Raw genomic sequence first — 22558 nt, 5'->3', positions numbered from 1 at the left:
TGTCGCATTTACCTTGACGCCAGGCTCGATGAAAACGATTGGAGAGCGCCCACCTGCGATTACAGCGGCCAAACCATTATCTGTTGCGGGTGCTGCCTCCTGGTGGCCAATCGATGACTCAAATTCTCGTATGAACGGTCGGTCAAGTAAACCCTATCGTTTTGAGAGTTTACGAATTGCTCAATTGGAAAAATTTTCTCGTCAGAAAATACAATGTTCGGAAATTGACCGCTTTCGGCAAAACGAAGCAACTCCTTCGCTCTCTCAAGTCATCAAGTCAAGGCAAAAGGTGGTCATATCGAGCAAAAGTGAATTGATTTTGAATTTTGTATTATTTTTACACATTTTGTACTTTGAATTAAGTAAAAGTAATTTTCCAAACTGAATTTATGGCCTTTTTAATTGGTTACACTTCGAGTGCCGGACCCTGTACTGGTGGCTGCTTTTCAGCACCGGACCATCAGTTCAGGGTCGTTTACCTTTTTGGTCTCCGAAGAAATTTCACTTCACTACTCGGTTTAGGGCGGACTTTTTTCCCAACCTGTGGCCACTGAGTAAATCGTTTCCGCGGAAACAAGAAACAAAATGGACGACACAGCTTGTATAAAAAGAAAGACCGTACAATTTTTAACTCTAAACACTATTTTTTGTAACAAAAAAAAACAATAGAATATTAGACTTTTTCTTGCGCAAGTTTATTTGGTCAAGATTCTCTACTCGACACTACGTTGCGGCCGTGATGCTCGTTGGTCGACTTGGTGGTACTGGCGACGTCTGCAGAGTGGCACTTGCTTCAGGGGCGACGAAACAGCTACAAGATGACCAGGGTATCCAGGTAAAGCAGCAACTTTTTCTTCGTTTCACTGCAAAGGCACACACGTCTGGCTAACAGCAAACGAACTTAGCCGGTCTATTGCACTTGTCCCGAATCAAACGTTCGTGGGATACCTCGGTACTAAATACTAATCCCTTTGGATCCACTTATACCAGAATTCAAATAACGGAACGAAAAGGATTGTCACTTTTGATGGGTGACACGCTGCTGCAACCTTCACTCTACCGGGTCAACAAAATACTAGCTCCCGCTCAAGGGTTTTCCCGCGGTTTTATCGGCTTGCTGTCCATTTTCCATCCCAATCCCACCGCCACCTTCAAATCAGGCCACCCCGCATTTTATGCTGCGATGATGACGATGATGAGGACGATGACAGTGTGTGGACAGATGACGGTTACAATGATTTATCGTTTGTGTTTCAGGTTGGTATCTTGGATTATATTAGTACCTACTACACTTGTTTCCTTTTATTGTATTAATATGTAATGCGATTTGATATATGAGTTGTATTGAACAATAACAAAGATACATATAAATTGATGGATATAAATAAATAAATAAATACTTTTAAATACAATATATAATTTAATACTGAATATATAGTAAATAAATGTAATAATTAAATTTTGAATAAATAAATAATTATATTGATAAATAAATGAATAAATAAATAAATAGAATAAATAATTAAACAAAACCCTACTTGTGACACCAACCTACACGCTTAAATTTTTTAGCTGAGTCTCGGCAAAAAAATGCCGAGATTCGCACAGCCGAGTAATCAGCAATCATCTCGGCAAAAATAAAATAACTGAGCGTCTCGGCACCCTCAAATTTGACAAACGTCAAATATTGCCGAAATCGCCAGCATAAGATTTACTGTTTGCTCAGTGAAACGTTCGCTGAATATTCGGCAATCCAATAAAACGAAAAAATGAAAAAAAAACAAATTACCAAATCATCAGTAATTAAAAATTTAGTCAATTAATTTTGTTTGTAATTTCTAAACATTATAAACACACCATTCAGGATCAAAAATTCATTTTATTTACACTTAAAGGAGGCTTACAAATTTGTTGCCAGTAGTGCTTAAAGCCTCTACCTTAAAACATGTAGCATAATAAAAAGCGGCGTTTCCGGATGCGGCCACCTTGAGTCGAGCTGGAAATATGAAAATAAAAATAAATATACAAAAATTTTCAATATTTAATGATGCATATACGGTATTGTTCAAAAAATAAACTTTGATCTATTGAATTTGTCCTCCGTTTTGTCTCGAGGACTCTTTGAGCCGTGTTGGGTGTTTTTCCCTTATAATGTGATCTGATAAAGTCGCTTTTTATAAAGCGAAACATGTCACTATATTTATTCAATAGTTTTACTTGCAAGTGGTTCCACGTTTCTTCGAAGATTATTCATTTTTGCACTCGAGAATTTCATCAGAAAATAATCGCGCAATGCGAAGCGAAAATGTAACGCAGCAATAAATGACAGCTGTCGTGCTGAATCTCGGCAACAGCTAGCGCATATTCCGAAATCTCGGCAAACGTCTCTGCTGATGTCGGCATATCTGTTGTTTACTGATAAATTCAGCAAGCAATTATGCCAAATTTCGGCAAAGTGAAGTATTTTACCGAAATATCAGTGAATGCATTTAACGAAGTTCAGAAACATGCGTATTGATTACTGAGCAATCAGCAAATTTAGGTGTTGCTGATCAGTTTCGGCATTTTATTATGCCGAGCTCAAGAAATGGTTTTAAGTGTGTAGGCTATTGAGCAGAACTTAAACGTGACTCAAACATGTAAACACGGAGAAGGAATGCGATTATACGTTTAAATTCTACTCAGACATTTACTGACAATTGATATAACCAAAAATATTACAAAATTTGACATATATATATATATATATATATATATATATATATATATATATATATATATATATATATATATATATATATATATATATATATATATATATATATATATATATATATATATATATATATATATATATATATAAGCTGGACTCAGTGACCAAAGGAACAACATTGTGACCAAAGAATAACAGGTCACAATACGTCCATGCGGATTGCATACAGGATACAGATTTAATAAATATTGTCAAAACTAAATACAGAATTGGGCTTACTTCTCATCCTCTAACGCAATACAAAATCGAAACAATGTTTTGTTACGATATTTACATGCTTCTGTCCTGCTGCCACGTAATTTCGGATGAAAATTACTAATACAATCAACAATAGCCCAGATGACTACAAGTTCATTTTACGTCGGGCCCGATAATAAACTTTTTAAACAGTCCGTACGAAAAACTAACTAAAAAGAATATATATTTCACCTATGTAAAAAGCACAAACCAATAATCGGTTTTACGTACCTAAAAAATCATTTTACTGCACAACTTTATTAAAATTAATTTTTGCCCTCAAACATTGCCAAAGAAGTTTAAATATATTAACAACGTAATCCCATAATTAATTGCGATTTTCAAATATTATACAAAGCCTAATAAAATCAGGCATCTCTGCAAGCAGCTGTTCTGTGTTGACAAACGGGGAGCAACCAATCAGTAAAATAACGTTCACATAACACAAAGGGTGTATCGATAGTAAATAGTTCGCGCCTCGGTTTTCGACTTGATCTCCGCGAACCGTATCGATTTTTCCTTCTTTACTGATCTGCTTATTCATTACAACTTAGTTTTAACTTCGTCCGATCTTTGTGATTGAACTGATTGATAAGCTGGTTTTTCTCGAAGCGAGTCATTTGAAACATTTTGTGAAAACATGTTTATTTTTATTTATACTAATATAAAACTTAAATATCGCGAATAAATGCTTACTAATAAACAACAAATGGAACGTACTTAATAAATATCAATATCACAGTGCCGTTGCAACCTTTTTACTCGGTTTGTACCATTTACTTTTGTTTTTCTTGTGTTTATCAGATGTTGTTACTTCCACCATTTTACGACTCTCTGAAGATAGACCTAACTTTGAATACCACTTCCGTTTCTTTTGTTCATACGTGCCAATTTCAGGCATTGATGTGAGTTCTATACTGCTTACATAACCTGGATTTTGTTTGGATGTGCTAGATATGTCGCAAGACGAGTGAGACTTTTTATTGGATTGTGAAACATTTAATTTGTTTAAATCTGAACTTGATGATAAACCATTTTTAGATACGGCTACGAAAGCATCACTAATGTTAGATTCATGCTCTGTGGTACAATCCACAGATTTGGTTTCTGTCCTAAAACAAAATATTGATTAAAATATGTTAGATTCCATTAGTATTATGCATTCATACCGCGAATGCGACCCTGTTGGTTCTACGTTCACCTTAATGGCATCCACCAATTTATCCCAGAAGTTGTACAGTTTATTTGATCGTTTGTAGTCCAACACATGTAGAAATTTTAAATTTGCTGGCAGTTCCAAACGCTCGTACACGCAAGGTATAATTTTACGCTTCTTCTGTTCTATTTGCAAAGCTTGTGTAAATGTGACAAAAAATTCGTTCAAGGGACTTCTCAAAAATTCTTTTGAAATGATCACCAGCAAACGACGACAGCGCTCGGTTATAAGGCGTATAATTGCTTCATGTTCAAAGCTGATTCCCGCAAGAAAATCTCGATCTTTTACACAAATCTAGAAATAATGCAATGTAATTACACATCGAAATTGCAATATTTTATATATTCCTTTACCTTCAACTGTTTTTCTTCTAACCGTTCAATCATTTTTGTAGCAAATTCAACATCAGCATCGGCAAACAAAACGAATGCATCGTAAAATTGCTTATGATTATAGGTGTCATCTACGGTGATGATATCTTCATCGGTACCACGAAATTCGTCTAGAATCTTATTTCCACTGGCATCGCTTTCCCGGCTTCTTATTCTTTGGCACTGTGTCAAAAAAACCTCTGCATCTTCATCTGAAAAAAAAAATCTATCACAATTTGAATGACATGAACAAAACAATACATTCTTATAACCATATTGCATTGAAAATATAGTACTTACAGATAAACTTATTGCTGCTATCCCGGACATCCCAACGATCAATTTTGCCGAGAATTTCTTGAAGTTCCATTAAATTGGGTGCAATTTTCGCATTCTCAGCTGCCTCTTGCCAGAGATCAATAACTCGCCTTGTAGGATTAGCATTGTTCTCTAGTTCGGACACGTACTGATTTTCTAAGCGAAGAACTTGAAACAAGCCTCGCCAATCACGACAGTAGCCTTCCTCCGATTTAAATATCTTTTTTTTGTTTAGCAGTGCCGATAATAACTGAAAAGTGCGATGCCCTAGGGCATGCAAAGGAATAGTCCTTAAATCAATACGTTCTACAATAGACACTACCACCGGTTGCACAATCGATGAGTTCATCATTTCCATTGGTTTTTAGAATCTTGAAACTTTACTTAACTAGCTACGCTGTCACAAATCAAGTGTGGCATTTAATAGTAATTATCTTATCGGTAATAAACTAAGACGAGACAGACCCAGGGATGCCAGGTATTTTTTCTAAAATCTGTGATCAAGATAAAAACATGTCTGTGAAAATCTGTGCACGTTTGCCGCGCCGTAATTGCTGAGCAGAATTATTTTCAAAAACAAAAAATAAATAAAAAGGTCTCACTATTTCAAATCGCTCTGTACTTTTTGGTGCTCAACTGTGATCGATTTCTGTGATTATTTTCAGAAATCTGTGAAAATCTGGGCCATTTTAAAAACCTGTGCAGAAAGTTGAACATTCGTGAAACACAGACTAATCTGTGAACCTGGCATCCCTGGGCCGACCCTGTCAGCTGAGAGAGCAGCCTGCACTCAGAAAAATCCTCACTTCAATGCTACATGAAAACGTATGTGATTTTTATCCATAGAACTTTTCTTGTAATACTTATGTGAAGTATAGATAGCACAGAATGAACTCATGAACTCTTAGTCCACATTTGTATCACGTAATATCTACGTCACTTTTTTCGTAGATTCTATAGAATACTTTTGTGAAATTTATACAAAGTTCATTTAAATTGTGCTGTAAAATTTATTTCATTTGACCAGAATTTTACTTAATAGTCACATTATTTCCATGTAATTGTTACTATAAAGTTCTATATTGAATCTTAATATTGGTATATTGGTATTAAAAACTAATAGATTACATAGTCTGTTGGACATCAGAGATGGCATTTCACCACAGTGATAAACGCTAGAGTCAGATTTCTGCCACACCGAGGATGAAAAAACGAAGCACCGCACAAAGAGGAAAGCGCACTTCTTCTCAGTGTCGAATAGACAGCATTTGAGTGTGTGCTTGTGGTTAAAGCAGCTGGCGCGAGTGAAACACATTCTCTTCGCATGAATCGCTCACACGCGCTCTCGTCTAAATACACCCAAGTGACCACTGGCGCGTGATTGTGAGCGAACACTTCTGTGAACTTCAATTAATAGAGAGTAGATCTGGCCTTGCTATGAAAAATTTGCAAGGAAAACCGAAAATTTTACGATAAATTGTTTTATTTTGCTGATTTTGCGTGTCCACGCTTCATCTACGAAAACCATACAGCAGAGTGCTCACCGGCGTGTGCACCTCTGTGAAAGTATCTGCATCCACCTCAGAGAATTTATTAGCTAATGCTCTAGCACTTTGGTGTGATTCAGTGGAAGAGGTAAAAGGAAATAAACAAACGCACTCTTGATGCGTGCACACTTACACAACAGTGGTGTATAAATGTGAAAGAAAAGAGCTCTCGTTGAAGTTGTCAGTGCGAGGGGAGAAATTTTGCTTGCTCTTCGTCACACAGAGGAGATAGACATCTCTGTTGGACATAACATTGCGATAAATTTTGTTCGCACGCAGATACTCTGAAAATTTTACTTTTAAATTCGTTTCTGTTGAATCACTTGCGAAAAATATCAAAAATACAGAATGCATTGCTCTAAATCCTTTCTCCGGAGCAGCTAAACTGAAGCAAACATTGTTCCCTTTAAGGAATGCATTTAGCTGGAACTAGTAGTTCAAAATGTGCTTGATGTGCTGGAACAATATCTAGAAGTTTTGCCTTTTGAGCTCCGCTGTAGAAAAAAAAAACAAAATTGAATTGTGTTTCAGTTTCGTATTTTTAGAGCACAGAATTCGCGTAATGCCAATTGGTCATGCAAATAAGTTGTACTAAACTCACTAAATGGTACATTCGCTTAAAAATTATACTTCTGCTTGGTACTAATATTAGATCTGAAAGTATAATAAAAATTAGCTAGACTTCATAATTGTCGATAAAATCAATGAGCAATTATTTACCCTAAAATCACTGTGATAAATATCGTAGAAGGGTCGAAAGGGATTTGGCCTATGTTGTTTGTTATAGGTTTTTCAACTGACGCTATATTGCGAGCACAAAATGAACATGACAAAATGAATTCAAGTAAGTGCGTGACACAGAAAGTATATGTGACAACAGCAATAATTCTGACATATGGTTCATTTCATATTCAATCATGATCCGTTGGTTGTTAAGAAGATCACCATTTTTGGAATCTACGTGTTTTTTCACATAAGGTTAACGTGAGGATTTTTTTGAGTGTGTCTTCAGTTCAGCTCAACTAGTGATGTATATTTTTACTCGATTAATCAAAATAATCGAATAAAAGGCTAAAATAATCGAGAATTTGTAATCGATTAACGGCAGTGCCACTAATCGAGATAATCGATTAATAGCAATCAATTAATCGAGATATATCAATTTGTAGATAACGTTTAGTCTTAGGCTGCAGACAGAGTGAGCGCGAGAATACACTACCAAAGTTCTTCAGTTAGTACTTTCATATGGATTGTAATTGAAATTAGATTGAATATTTATCATCTTTTTTCTGTCAGAACAGAAAATCATTGAACAGAGTATCATTGGTCAAGAGCCTTCTCAAATTTACATTAGAGATCCACAAAAATAAGAAGATTCATTTCATATTGGGAAAAGCGGATGGAATCATATACGAATTAAACTGAAATGTCCTTTATCACACTTCCGAAAAGCGATAATCGATCGATAATTCTGGAATTGGACTTCAGAACTAGACTCAAAATCTAGGACAGGATAAGAATTCAGTTACAAAATTCTGGTCCGGAATCCAGATCAAGAATTCAGTACATGCATTTAGTTCAAGTGTTATGTTCCAGAGTCATAGTTTAAATTTCTGAACCTCCAATTTGGATCTAAATTCTGAAACTGAATTTTGAAACCCAACTCTAAACCTGAAACTAAGCTCTAAATTCAAGTGTACTAGAATCCAGGTTCTGAATTCAGTTTCGAAGTTCATCCAATCCAAAATTCGGCTACCGAATTCAGATTCAATATTCAGAAACTGAATACGATTACTGATAATTTATTGCTGCTGGTTGAAAAGACAACATGCTCGACACGACATCCAACAAGCGAATAAAAACCCAACCTGAACGTTAAACATTTTCTCTGGTGCTTGCTTGCTTTATGATACACTAATGGTGAATATTTTTAATTCAACACAGATTTTCATTTGGCAGCTCTGATTCTGCCTAGAATAATTGGATCATTAATCGACATTAATCGATTAGTGCCTAATAGTATTCGATTGTACTAATCGACTACACTTTCATTAATCGAAAACCTAATAATCGATTAATACAAAAAATCAGACATCACTAGCTGCAGTAGATAAATGCTTCACTATTTTAAGGATGATTTTCGTTTATACAGAATGTTGATATCACGCGTTTTTTTTAGAACGGCTAATAAGCCACCTGTTAAATTTAATACACTGGCCCTTATTACCGTTCTCACTTCCACTTTCACATTCACTTCACTTACATATCACTTCACTTGATTTTACCTATTACCGGTATCACGCATAGTGAAGTGATCACTGTGGTACAAAAAAACTAATTTTTTCAACAAAATGTTGGTGGCGTGATGTTCATAATGACATCAAGTTCATCCAAATAATTACTTTTGTCTTTGAAGCGACTTCCGCACTAAGGACCTAAATTCACATCACTCGATTTTTTCCGTGAAGTGATACCCATAATAAGAGTCACAGTCACTTCACTTTGTTTTCACCGTGTAGTGACACCGGTAATAAGGGCCACTATCTTTTATAGCTCGCTTGCAATTTCTTTCGAAAGTGGAAGTTGACAGGTTTGACGTTCTAAAAAAAACGCGTGATATACACTTTGCTGAAACAAAAGTGTGATCAACTCTGCTACTACTCTGTACTGACAGATCTTTTCTACTTCTGGTTGACGTCACCTCTTCTTCATCTTCTTCTCCTTTGATGTGACAGCTGTCACATCTGTATATGGCACAGCTATTTGCTATAACGTCAGTCAGTTGACGTCACCTCACTTGAGATGACACCGATTAATGGCACAGCAAAGCAAAGTCTTGGCATTACATTCCTTTTGTGGATTTTTGCCTTTCTGTTTCAACAGACTTCGAAGCCGATTCTTAGTGTACAGAATCACTGCATGGCTAGTACTATGGATCCTACTGACACCACAAACGAATTTCCAGACATGACAGTCACGATCTTTTTTTGGTGCACATCTACGGTATATATTGAGATTTTATGGCACACTTTGGTTGAAATGGTAACAATGCAATTAATCTCGCGCTCCACCAAACGGTGAGTGCGATCATTTCAGAAGGTACCGGGAACGAACCACATTTTTCAAAAATATTTATAAGCACATACATGTCTTTATTATTTATCTTTGCTGACACTATGAATCCTTCCAGGTCGGGGCTCGAACATACGACAACTGGCTTGTAAGACCAGCGTCCTATGCATTGAACCGCCAACCCGCGACGGCACAGCAGCTTAGGCTAAATTACCAGTAAATTTTCGTTTACAGTTCAATGGGCTATCTTTTTACTGGACTACAAATGATAACCTCACTTTTTGACAACGTCGAGTCGCCACGGTACGGATGAAAATCTTTTCTTTTTAGCGAAATACTCAAATTTTTACGGCAACTAACACAGTACAACGTGCTCACTCGTTAAGAGTTTCAACGGAAGTGAGGTTCATTAACGACAAAACAATCATACACGGACACAACAAGCTGTTGAAATTCACAAGAAACACATGATATTTCGCTACAACTTGGAAATCATAAACCAATCTTATGAAAAAAATTTTCATAGGCCTACTTATGAATTTCATGAATCATACTAATGAAATTCGTGAGGTAGACTTATGATTAATGTAGAAATGAATGTAATAAGTTATTAACATATTTCATAACTCCTCCTTATGAAATTCACCGCTACATTCTTATGGTATTCATAACGATCGCTACTGATTTCCATGGTGAAGGTGTATGAACATATATATATATATATATATATATATATATATATATATATATATATATATATATATATATATATATATATATATATATATATATATATATATATATATATATATATATATATATATATATATATATATATATATATATATATATATATATATATATATATATATATATATATATATATATATATATATATATAGATATATACATATATATATATATATATATATATATATATATATATATATATATATATATATATATATATATATATATATATTTATATATTTATATATAATAATAATAATTTCATTGGAAGAAGATATCAAAAAGTTCTTCAAAAATTAATTTACTAATATTAAAGTAAACTGTGCAGGTTAGAAGGAAAACACAAGTCAATTAACTTAAAACCGGGGTATAATAAATGATGCAGAGTGGGCGCGAGAAGACCTGTCAGAATCAAGCGAGAAATCTGCTCAGCTTTCACTCTGACAGGGTCCCTTTGATTTGCTGCTAATATCATTCCCGCTCTAGGTTTGCTAATGTCAGTCACCAGTTCGGCACAGCTTCTCGGACCCACTCTGCCTTTGGCTTAAAGCTAGACTTTTGACACAGGTTACCGAAAATCAACAAAAAATATCTAGTTTTACTATTAATCTTTCTTGAATATCTGCCGAACTGGTAACACTGCTTACGAATTTGACAACAAGCAGAAAAGATGCAAAGGAGAAAAACATAAACATACACCGAAGAAAAAAACTTAATAATTTCATAAGTTGTGACTTAAGGATTATTCACACATATCCGGTCCGGTTCAGTGCCGGCACGACACCGTGCACGGATATTGATATTATTTCATTTGTTTTATATGCGCGCATTCACACTTATCCGGTACCGTGCTGTTTCAGCGTAGCTCGCCGTCAGTGTAGCGTCCGTCCGGTAAACTCAAATTCGTCGTCGCCGATATATTTTTATTTCCACTAAATTCGGTATGTGGCCTTTGCCTTTGCTGTGCCGGAACGGAAGAAGCACGGAAACGGAACGGAAGGGTTCCGACAAAAAAAGAACACCGACGGCGGACTGAAGGCACTTTCACTGAACCGTCACGGAACTGTAATGTGTGAATAATCCTTTATGAACCAGCACAACTTCATTGAAGGTTTATGCATTTAGTAAGACAACATACACTGAAATAATTTGCACGCTAGCATCATGTACAAAGCATTTGATCTATCACTGCTTGTAGAACACATGAAATTCATGAAAATATACACTTAACTCATAAAATGAGTGTGAAAACTGTTGATATTTAGTGGAAATCATACTACGTTTCTTATTTCGCACATAAAAACGATAAGAAATATCGTTACCTCTAGATTCTATATGCATTTTCTGTGAATGTCACATTGTTTTCCGCGTATAATTCAATTAAAAAAGAGTTTACCGATTCAAGTGTTTTGCACATACATCTGTGCTGTACTCATTCCCACTAGAAAATGAAGTGTTTAACACATGTAGTTCGATTCAATAGCAAAACACATCACATCCAAAAGAAAAACATATCAAAGCTAAGTGAAAAATAATCCAATCTTAGTGAACTTGCACATGAAATCTTGAAACAAATCGCTTTGGTTATGTATTGAAATGAAAAAGCATATTAAATTCAAGTGATGTTTACATATGAATCGATCGTGCAAATTTTTATCAGCGTATGAACTTCATAAGCATGACTTATGAAATTCATATCAATGACATATGCATTCCTTAAAACACAATTTATGATTTTTATAACAGTCTACCATGTGAAAATGCCATTCTTTCCCGCATACGCATGGCTGCCAGATGGCTGACTAAACGCTGCCAGCTGGAAAAATATGGCTGGCAGACATTCTGGTGACCGACTGCCTCACCGCTGCCAGATATACAACTCAAACGATACAACCGTATCCACCAGGATTTTTTTACATTGAAATCTTTGACATTTTCAGCGAAGGTGAAAAGATGAAAACGCTCGGCTAATTTAGATACAGGCGACTTTGTTTTGTCAAATTGAATTTGACAACCGTCACTGAATCAATTTTGGTAGCCGTCTGGTGGCATGGCTGCCCAGGTATCCAAAACGCTATGCGGGTTATAAGAACAGTCAAACCATAGAAATGGAAAACGAAGACACCGTTGTTTTTCTTCAAAACTTTGTGCAAAGCGCACCATCTGAAGCGTGAAAAACACTTTTTCATAATTCGAAATTACAACTGATAGAGTTGATCGCCTGTGGAGATGAAGAAATAAATCCGTTGTCTTTAAAATATCCCGTTTTTTTAGAAATTGTTTGGAATTGGAATGCAGATTAGAATAAATGAAATGTACGTCTCTATTCATTATTTTATTTCATGATAGTAACACCTTGTTTATGCACGAAACAGCAATTAGAAAATATTGCGTTTGTGGAGGAAAATAACATCCAGAAATCGGAAGCTCTGTTTAATCCGGACTCGTTTTCACATGACAAATATAAATTCATCATTTGCTATCCACGAAATAGGAAATCATTATCTATTTAGACCAAATGAAAATTTGTTTGTGATAGGTAGGTGCCTTTTTATTTATAAACAATGTAAACATATAAACAATGGTAAAGAATAAATTCTGTTTTATAAATTTTTTTAGATTTTCTTATTTATATATGTATATAGGGAAACAGAGGTCGCAGTTCACGCAAATTTACGTGGAAGAACATTTAATATTGTGTCTAAGACTCCATGACATGAAATTAATGGAATTAAAAAAAATACCCTTCCGCAATAGGTAATTGATGCAACATAGGTTACTTAACATCTATTAAATCCATATAGTTTGTTAGGTGGGCCAAAATATATGAAGTAACCAAAATACCTGTTACCTAACACACTTAAAAAAAACTGTGATTTTACATCTTATTAGATGCACATAAATGGAGTGTCGCAGTTCACGCAAATTTACGTCGAAGAACATTTAATATTGTGTCTAAGACTCCATGACATGAAATAAATGGAATTAAAAAAAATACTGATAGCAACCACCGCGACTTGAACCGAGAATCATTGGATCATAAGTACGTCTGTTAATAGACTGAGCCACAGAAACATGCATCTGCTTGACTGGTAAAAGGTGCATTTAAATTTATACAGTCGAACCTGCTAGCAGAACGCAAGTTACAGACGAAACCAGTAAAATTCAAGCTCATCTAACATTAAGTCATTACAAATAAAATTTTCCGTCATTTGACAAATTAGGTCTTTATGAATTACATCGCATGAGGGATTAAGTCACCTGTAAAATTCAAAATTTTTTTGGAGTGTGGGTATATATATATATATATGTATATATATATATATATATATATATATATATATATATATATATATATATATATATATATATATATATATATATATATATATATATATATATATATATATATATATATATATATATATATATATATATATATATATATATATATATATATATATATATATATATATATATATATATATATATATATATATATATATATATATATATATAACTTAGGTAACAGAGGTAAGGTATTTTGGCCCACCTTACAAACTATATGGATTTAACATCTATCAGTAACCCATGTTGCATCAATTTTAAGCTACTCACATTAAATAACCAAAATACCTCTGTTTCCCTATATACATATATAAATTAGAAAATCTAAAAAAAATTATAATACAGAATTTATTCTTTACCATTGTTTATTTGTTTACATTGTTTATCAATAAAAAAGGAACCTACCTATCACAAAAATTTTTCATTTGGTCTAAATAGATAATGATTTCCTATTTCGTGGATAGCAAATGATGAATTTATATTTGTCATGTGAAAACGAGTCTGGATTAAACAGAGCTTCCGATTTCTGGATGTTATTTTCCTCCACAAACGCAATATTTTCTAATTGCTGTTTCGTGCATAAACAAGGTGTTACCACAAACGAATTTCCAGACATGATAATCACGATCTTTTTTTGGCGCACATCTACGGTCCTCCGTGAAACTGGCACCAATGGTAATACATTGGTTGCACTGCTGAGTTCCCATCAAACATTCATAATGCAAATGTCAAACCGTGAGATCCCTTTCGATTCGGTAGCTCATTTGTATATATTGAGATTTTATGGCACACTTTGGTTGAAATGATAACAGTGCAATTAATCTCGCGCTCCACCAAGCGGTGAGTGCGGTCATTTCAGAAGGTACCGGGAACGAACCACATTTTTTAAAAATATTTATAAGCACGTACATGTCTTTGTTATTTATCTTTGGTGTTACTATCATGAAATAAAATAATTAATAGAGACTTACATTTCAATTATTCTAATATGCATTCCAATTCCAAACAATTTCTGAAAAACGGGATTTTTTGAAGACAACGAATTTATTTCTTCATCTCCACAGGTGATCAACTCTATCAGTTGTAATTTCGAATTATGAAAAAGTGTTTTTCACGCTTCAGATGGTGCGCTTTGCACAAAGTTTTGAAGAAAAACAACGGTGTCTTCGTTTTCCATTTCTTCGGTTTGACTGTTCTTATAACCCGCATAGCGTTTTGGATACCTGGGCAGCCATGCCACCAGACGGCTACCAAAATTGATTCAGTGACGGTTGTCAAATCCAATTTGACAAAACAAAGTCGCCTGTATCTAAATTAGCCGAGCGTTTTCATCTTTTCACCTTCGCTGAAAATGTCAAAGATTTCAATGTAAAAAAATCCTGGTGGATACGGTTGTATCGTTTGAGTTGTATATCTGGCAGCGGTGAGGCAGTCGGTCACCAGAATGTCTGCCAGCCATATTTTTCCAGCTGGCAGCGTTTAGTCAGCCATCTGGCAGCCATGCGTATGCGGGAAAGAATGGCATTTTCACATGGTAGACTGTTATAAAAATCATAAATTGTGTTTTAAGGAATGCATATGTCATTGATATGAATTTCATAAGTCATGCTTATGAAGTTCATACGCTGATAAAAATTTGCACGATCGATTCATATGTAAACATCACTTGAATTTAATATGCTTTTTCATTTCAATACATAACCAAAGCGATTTGTTTCAAGATTTCATGTGCAAGTTCACTAAGATTGGATTATTTTTCACTTAGCTTTGATATGTTTTTCTTTTGGATGTGATGTGTTTTGCTATTGAATCGAACTACATGTGTTAAACACTTTATTTTCCAGTGGGAATGAGTACAGCACAGATGTATGTGCAAAACACTTGAATCGGTAAACTCTTTTTTAATTGAATTCTATGTGGAAAATAATGTGACATTCACAGAAAATGCATATAGAATCTAGAGGTAACGATATTTCTTATCGTTTTTATGTAGGAAATAAGAAACGTAGCATGATTTCCACTAAATATCAACAGTTTTTACACTCATTTTATGAGTTAAGTGTATATTTTCATGAATTTCAAGTGTTCTACAAACAGTGATAGATCAAATGCTTTGTACATGATGCTAGCGTGCAAATTATTTCAGTGTATGTGTGCTTACTAAAAGCATACACGCTCATTCAATGTTACTCTCAAGTGTACTCATGTCATTTGTACTCACTTTAGCTTATTTAATTCAAATGTCAAAAAGTGAGTAATATTGATTTAGAAAACTGAGTAACTTCTACTCAATTTTTAAATTGACTCACAGTGCTTTGAAAACGTTGTGTGAAAATTGACGTTCACTGAGGTTTTCCCTTTGTCGGAGGCTATATTATAACAGCACATTATCGAAATGCTTACTGTACACCTCAAAGCAATTTGCGCAGGTTGAAGACGGTAAGAAAGTGTTCAGTCATATAGCAAGTATTTTATTTATTTTTTCTATATAAGAATACATCATTTGTACGAATGCTGTACAAAATGCCAGTACGTGGGCAACGTAGGAAGGCAGACGGATCCTTTCCAATGACCGATGAACAGGTAGCGGCTTCCTTCATTCGTTGGATAAAAGTAAGTCAGTATTTGTTTAAAGCCAAAATTCCTTATTCGAATCCCTTATTCAAGGCGAATGATATTGAGTAATATTTACTCACTCGTGCTAATTTTACTATTTATAGCACTGAGTAAATGTTACTCAGAATTTGACAAATACCATATTTACTCACAAGTGAGTAAACAAACTTTACTCTCTATAGAGTAGTTCCACTTTTAACGAAAGTGAGTGAAATTGTACACAACGAACGAAAGTGAGCGAAATTGTACATTGAACGAGCGTGTAACCCGTAAAAAAATAAACCATTGATTGTACAGTATAAACAATTGATTCACAATTAGATATATGGGTTACAATAATTTTTATTGTATCTTGACAAGACTTTTTTCATTTCCAACGATTTAATATATTGTTTCTACGATTCTACAATTCAATTTATTGTACACGTGCTGTTTCAAACAATATGCAAACTGTACATTTTATTGTTTTTCAAGAAAAAATGAATGAGAAAACTTTATGATTTGAATTGTTACGATACTTAACGACCTATACATTCTATTGTAAAAAGCATTTTCACAATTAATTGAATGGTGTATAACAACACATTAAAATATTTTTCAACGGTTAAAGCATAGTTGTGGCAGGTTTTGTAACAGCAAATCCTATTGCTTTTTTACAATATTTTTTATTCGGGAAGCCTTCAATGAAGTTGTGCTGGTTCATAAATCACAACTTATGAAATTATTAAGTTTTTTTTCTTCGGTGCATATCTATGTTTTTTCCTTTGCATCTTTTCTGCTTGTTGTCAAATTCGTAAGCAGTGTTACCAGTTCGGCAGATATTCAAGTAAGATTAATAGTAAAACTAGATTTTTTTTGTTGATTTTCGGTAACCTGTGTCAAAAGTCTAGCTTTAAGCCGAAGGCAGAGTGGGTCCGAGAAGCTGTGCCGAACTGGTGACTGACATTAGCAAACCTAGAGCGGGAATGATATTAGCAGCAAATCAAAGGGACCCTGTCAGAGTGAAAGCTGAGCAGATTTCTCGCTTGTATTCTGACGGGTCTTCTCGCGCCCACTCTGCCTTCAGCCTTAGAAGCAATCTGCAATATTAATATCATTTATTATACCCCGGTTTTAAGTTAATTGACTTGTTTTTTTTTCCTTCTAAACCTGCACAGTTTACTTTAATATTAGTAAATTAATTTTTGAAGAACTTTTTGATATCTTCTTTCAATGAAATTAATGTAATTCATACCGTATGTACTTTTGCAAGCGAACATTTTCTGTCCTGTCTTAATAATTTGTTTGTTAAAATAAGTGTGGTTTCGTCGTACTTTAGTATAGGTGCACCGTTAAAATTCTGGATGTAAAATGAAACCTAGCACAATTCACGCAATATATCAACTTATGAGATTGATATTCAGAGAAGTGAAGAAACGTGTTAGTTTTATTCATATTGACGTCATACAGTTATATCACTGATATTACTCACCCACTTTTTATATGTAATTATTAGGTTGCAATTTTTGTTGTGCTTCTTATATAAGAAAATATGCAATCACTGTGAAAATCGACTTATATATATATATATATATATATATATATATATATATATATATATATATATATATATATATATATATATATATATATATATATATATATATATATATATATATATATATATATATATATATATATATATATATATATATATATATATGATAATATTGGAAAAAGTGTGTGTAGCTAATGCTCCCTGGTATGCGAGGACCGATCTACAAATGATTTTTTTTGTTCGAAAGGTGACATTCGAATCACATATTCAATTAAGTAAGGGCACCAAATGAACAGCATACAGGACTCCATTTTCCCATATATATAAAGTTGGGTTCAATGCCGTCAAGTCAAATTATAGAACGACTATAAGAAAAGAAAGTGATTAACGTTTTTTTTTATGATTCGTTGTTTTCCCAAAACTCCAGAAATGTGAATCTTATCTTCACGATAGATATAATCATTGCTGTTACAAAATTTCAAATAATTTGCCTTTGAATAGCTATGAACAGTTTCGTCCAATGTACTCGAATAGTCCCGTTTGCCTCCTGTTATTAAATTACATCGATGGAACCGAGATTTGGGAACTCATCAACATGTTTTACCTAGAGTGACTATAATCAGAGTGGCGACAGCTGTTCATTTGGAATGAAAGCTACCAGTTCCAAACGAGCAAACGACCTGTCAATTCAATGTAAAGCTAATGGAATGTTTTTAATTGTTGCCAGCATTACAGATGAGATGTCGTCACTCTGGTTATAGGCACTCTAGTTTTACCTATTCGAACGATTCACTTTCTTCTTCATAAACTGTCAAACTGATTTTGGTTATATTTTGCTTGGGTCATTTGGGACCTTTAAGAGCAGGAAACAACTGCTTTCAAGTGCGAAGAGTACGTGTGTACCTGTTTTGGGGAAAAATATTGAGATCGAATCAAAAACAATTGTCAGATGACTCATTTTTACGGAATAATACTTCTCACTGTGCGAGAAAAATACCATTCTACTTCACTGATCGCGAGCAATCATGAGGGTCGTTCGATTATTCTGACTTTAGAGTATTCGAAATAATTTCCATCCAAAGATAATTTTTGAGCTGTGAGAAGTTCACCAGGACAGCTACAGGTACAGAAATAAGAGGAACAAGTACAGTAAATAAGTTCATGGAAAAATAAAGAAGGTACAGGAACAAGTGCAGAAAGTACAAAACCAAGTACAGAAATGAGAGAAACAAGTACAGGAAGTACTGGCAGAATTGCAGAGAGTGCAGAGAAAGGTACAGAATGTGCAGGTGGTAGATATATAATTACAGAAGTTACAGGGCCAAATACAGAAATACTGAAGCAGGTACAGAAAGTACAGGAACCAATTATGAAACAAGCAGAGAATGTACAAAACAAAGTGCAGAAACTAGAGGTACAAGTACACAAAATTCCAAATTCCACGGATTCCAATGATGTCATTTAAATTTGAACATCATTTTCTCATCCGTTTAACTTTGCTGTTACCGTCAATTATCGTTAAGAGCTTGTAGCGTGAATCCAGAGCTTTTTCAGATGGAAAATTATACGCTGCCTGCCGATTTTATATATTTTATCCTGTTGTCCGCGATATAAAAAGGTTGGGGCCACTATCATGGAGCATTAAAATGATATTTTTCTTCAATTTGTTTGTTAAAATAAGTGTATTTTAACATTTCATTAAAATTGATAAGTAGTTTTGATTTTCTACATCTAATCTAGTATTGCGCTACGAAGTGTGCAGGGGTCCGCTAGTTTGAATATAAGCTCGTGAGGCCGAAATTCTTATACCATTCGAATCAGGTTGCTCGTACATGGGCTATGTGATTAACCCAATAAATTGACAAGTAATTTCAATTCGACTTTACTGGTTCCGGTAGCCCCAAAAGTTGTGAGCGAAAAATATTTTTGAGTTTATTAGATCGATTATCACTTCGTATCAAATTGAAAGACCAGTTCCGAAATGACATATTAAAATAACATACATTCAAAATAATTCAAACCGTGATATTAATGAAGATTTAAAAAAACAAAAATTTAAGGTACCCACATCTTTGTTTAAATCGAATCAACATTTTTCAATTGGATAAAAAAATTTCATTTCATTCAGTTTTTCGATCGAGTGAATGAAAAACTCGCTTGGAATAGAAATGTTCGGAACGTCTATTCGAAGGTTTTGTTAGTTTAAGAACAAAAAAAATGGATTAATGATTAGGGGATGGGGTCCACTAGGAGATTGATAGTACCTATTATCTTTCTTCGGACAATACCAGCCTAGATGCCGCGTGGAATCCGGCGGAAAAAAAACTTCCACTGGGTTCCTGCTTCCATGTCGTAGAAGGCGACAATTGCAGGAGTTTCTTTTCCCCTTCAGTTATCAGATTTTTTCAACGATTTTTTCTGATTACTCTATTTCACTAAATCATCTCTGCATATTCCATTTCATTCAACTTATCGATTTTTGGCTATCTTCTGAGAAAAGTTTTATGTGGTATTTTTTCTTTTTCCGTGTTATTGCTTTTCTTACAGTAAATTGTAAATTGAATGATAAAACTATTGCAAAGATCCGTTAATATATTATAATGGTAATAACAGGGATAACATAGATCGGTGTTTTGGATAAATAGTAGAAAAATATTTGTTTGTTTGATAAATTATTAATTTTGCCGATTACCCAGATCAACCACCAATTAACCATTTTTCGCTGCAAATAATTAAGTGAACAAATAAACAATCAAGACGCGCGTGAGATCTGCGAAACGCACGATTCTACACTTTCGTTCGAGTTCGAATTTTGCATTCTTTATTCCGTTCGACTTGTACGATTCGATCGACTCTCGTTCGGGAACACTTGAAATTTCGAACACTAACCATCAAAGCTATCAACACTACTTACACGTTCTATATTATTTATATTATTAATTTCTTAGTAAACTGAACCGTCACACTTGTATAAACAAATTAGAACGATATAAGTAATACGTACGGATATAAGTAATACGTACGCAAGTCAATCGAGTAATGTTCGAAAATTGAACAACTCGAACGAATGATATTCTAGTTCATACTCAACTCGAACGGAATGCAGAATGGAAAATGCACATTCGATCGGAATATTTCGAATCGATCGACGTACAGAATAGGGGTGCTGTTGACCTTTGTTTGGTGATTTAAAATGATTTGATAAAATTTTTTTTTTTCATAAATACGTTTATTTCTTAAGGCAGTTTACATAAGTGTTTCTTCGCCGTAGCATCACTTTTACATAATATTCTTATCCTAATTTAATTCTAACATAGTCACAACGTTTTGCATTTATTAAAACATATTCTCTTATTACTTAAATATCATCTTAGGTAACTCGTCATTAATTATGAAATCTACTCGGACATATTATTTGAACCAAACGATTAACTTCTATAAATTATAAAATAAGCTGTTATTTTCAGACATTTTGTTAATAATTTCATAAACTGTTTCGAGTTTGTTTGTATCATTACATTATTTTTATTCTAATTTAGCTATTGGTTGAACTCATGGACGCAGCTGGGATCAGAACTAAGTCTTGAAAGGGGCCTTTATTAAATTGAAACTCCAGTTTTCTTTATGAAATGATAAATAAGTTTCATGTATGAAAGGTCACGACAAGCAAGAATGTCTCGAACTGGGATATTGGATAGTCTACCTTGGGTACGCAAAGAATTTATTAGTTGAGATCTGACATCACGATACTCCACGCATGTCCAAACGACATGATCAATATCTCGATAACCTTCGCCACAAGCACAATGATTAGTCTCGGAGAGCCCAATTCGAAGGAGATGTGCATCTAACGTGTAGTGATTGGACATGAGTCTGGACATCACACGAATGAAATCTCTACTCACATCCAGTCCCCTGAACCATGCCTTTGTCGATATTTTCGGAATAATTGAGTGCATCCACCGACCCAGATCATCTTTATCCCAAGAAGCTTGCCAGCTGGCAAGTGTTCTTTGGCGAGACGAGCTATAGAATTCGTTGAAAGCAATTGGTCTCTCATAAATTTCACCCTCAATAGCACCACGTTTGGCTAAAATATCGGCTCTTTCATTGCCAGGAATGGAGCAATGAGCCGGGACCCAGACTATAGTGATTAGATAATTATTGTTCAATATGTCGTTCAGGCACTGTTTTATTTTGCCCAGGAAAAACGGTTCAGTCTTGCCAGTCATGTTTGAGCGAATGGCTTCAATTGCACTCAGACTATCTGTGAAGAGGAAATAATGGTTTGGAATTAATGTGACGATTACACTCAAACTATAATGAACTGCTGCTAGCTCTGCTATATAAACAGATGCAGGTTCTTGAAGCCTAAATGAGGCCGAAACATTATTGTTGAACATACCAAACCCTGTCGCTTCTTCAATTCGCGATCCGTCCGTGTAAAACATTTTCTCAGAGTCAATATGCCTGAACTTACTTGAAAATATTTTTGGGATTTCCGTCGAACGTAGATGATCCGGGATTCCACGCACTTCGCGCTGCATGGATGTATCGAAAAATAAAGTTGAGTCAGGGACATTTAGGAGGCTGACACGGATAGGAATATATCTTGAAGGGTTGATTTCCTGTGACATATGGTTAAAATATACTGTCATGAATTTTGTTTGAGATCGAAGCTCGACTAGTCGTTCGAAATTATTAATTACCATGGGATTCAGCACCTCACATCTTATTAGCAGGCGTGATGAAAGCTCCCAAAATCGATCTTTT

General features: G+C 34.4%; 1 protein-coding gene across 2 annotated transcripts; it reads right to left on the bottom strand.

Moving 5' to 3' along the window:
• Nucleotides 1-3245: 3245 nt before the first annotated feature.
• Nucleotides 3246-18557, bottom strand: LOC131439070 (myeloid differentiation primary response protein MyD88-like). 2 transcript variants are annotated; one of them, XM_058609612.1, is made up of 5 exons: nucleotides 18390-18557; nucleotides 4898-5516; nucleotides 4580-4809; nucleotides 4180-4520; nucleotides 3246-4122 (listed from the first exon to the last, which is right to left on the bottom strand). In XM_058609612.1, exons 2-5 carry the CDS (start codon nucleotides 5271-5273, stop codon nucleotides 3747-3749), a joined length of 1323 nt encoding a protein of 440 aa, XP_058465595.1. In that variant the 5' UTR covers nucleotides 5274-5516; nucleotides 18390-18557; the 3' UTR covers nucleotides 3246-3746. The 2 variants fall into 2 exon arrangements, with proteins under 2 accessions (XP_058465595.1, XP_058465596.1); XM_058609613.1 differs by lacking the exon at nucleotides 18390-18557 and having other exon boundaries at nucleotides 4898-5894.
• Nucleotides 18558-22558: the final 4001 nt, after the last annotated feature.

The sequence above is a fragment of the Malaya genurostris genome, chromosome 3 (assembly GCF_030247185.1).
Source record: "Malaya genurostris strain Urasoe2022 chromosome 3, Malgen_1.1, whole genome shotgun sequence".
Classification (NCBI taxonomy): Eukaryota; Metazoa; Arthropoda; class Insecta; order Diptera; family Culicidae; genus Malaya; species Malaya genurostris.
The sequence above is the reverse complement of the archived record's forward strand: the minus strand, read 5'-3'. Positions and strand labels throughout refer to the sequence as shown.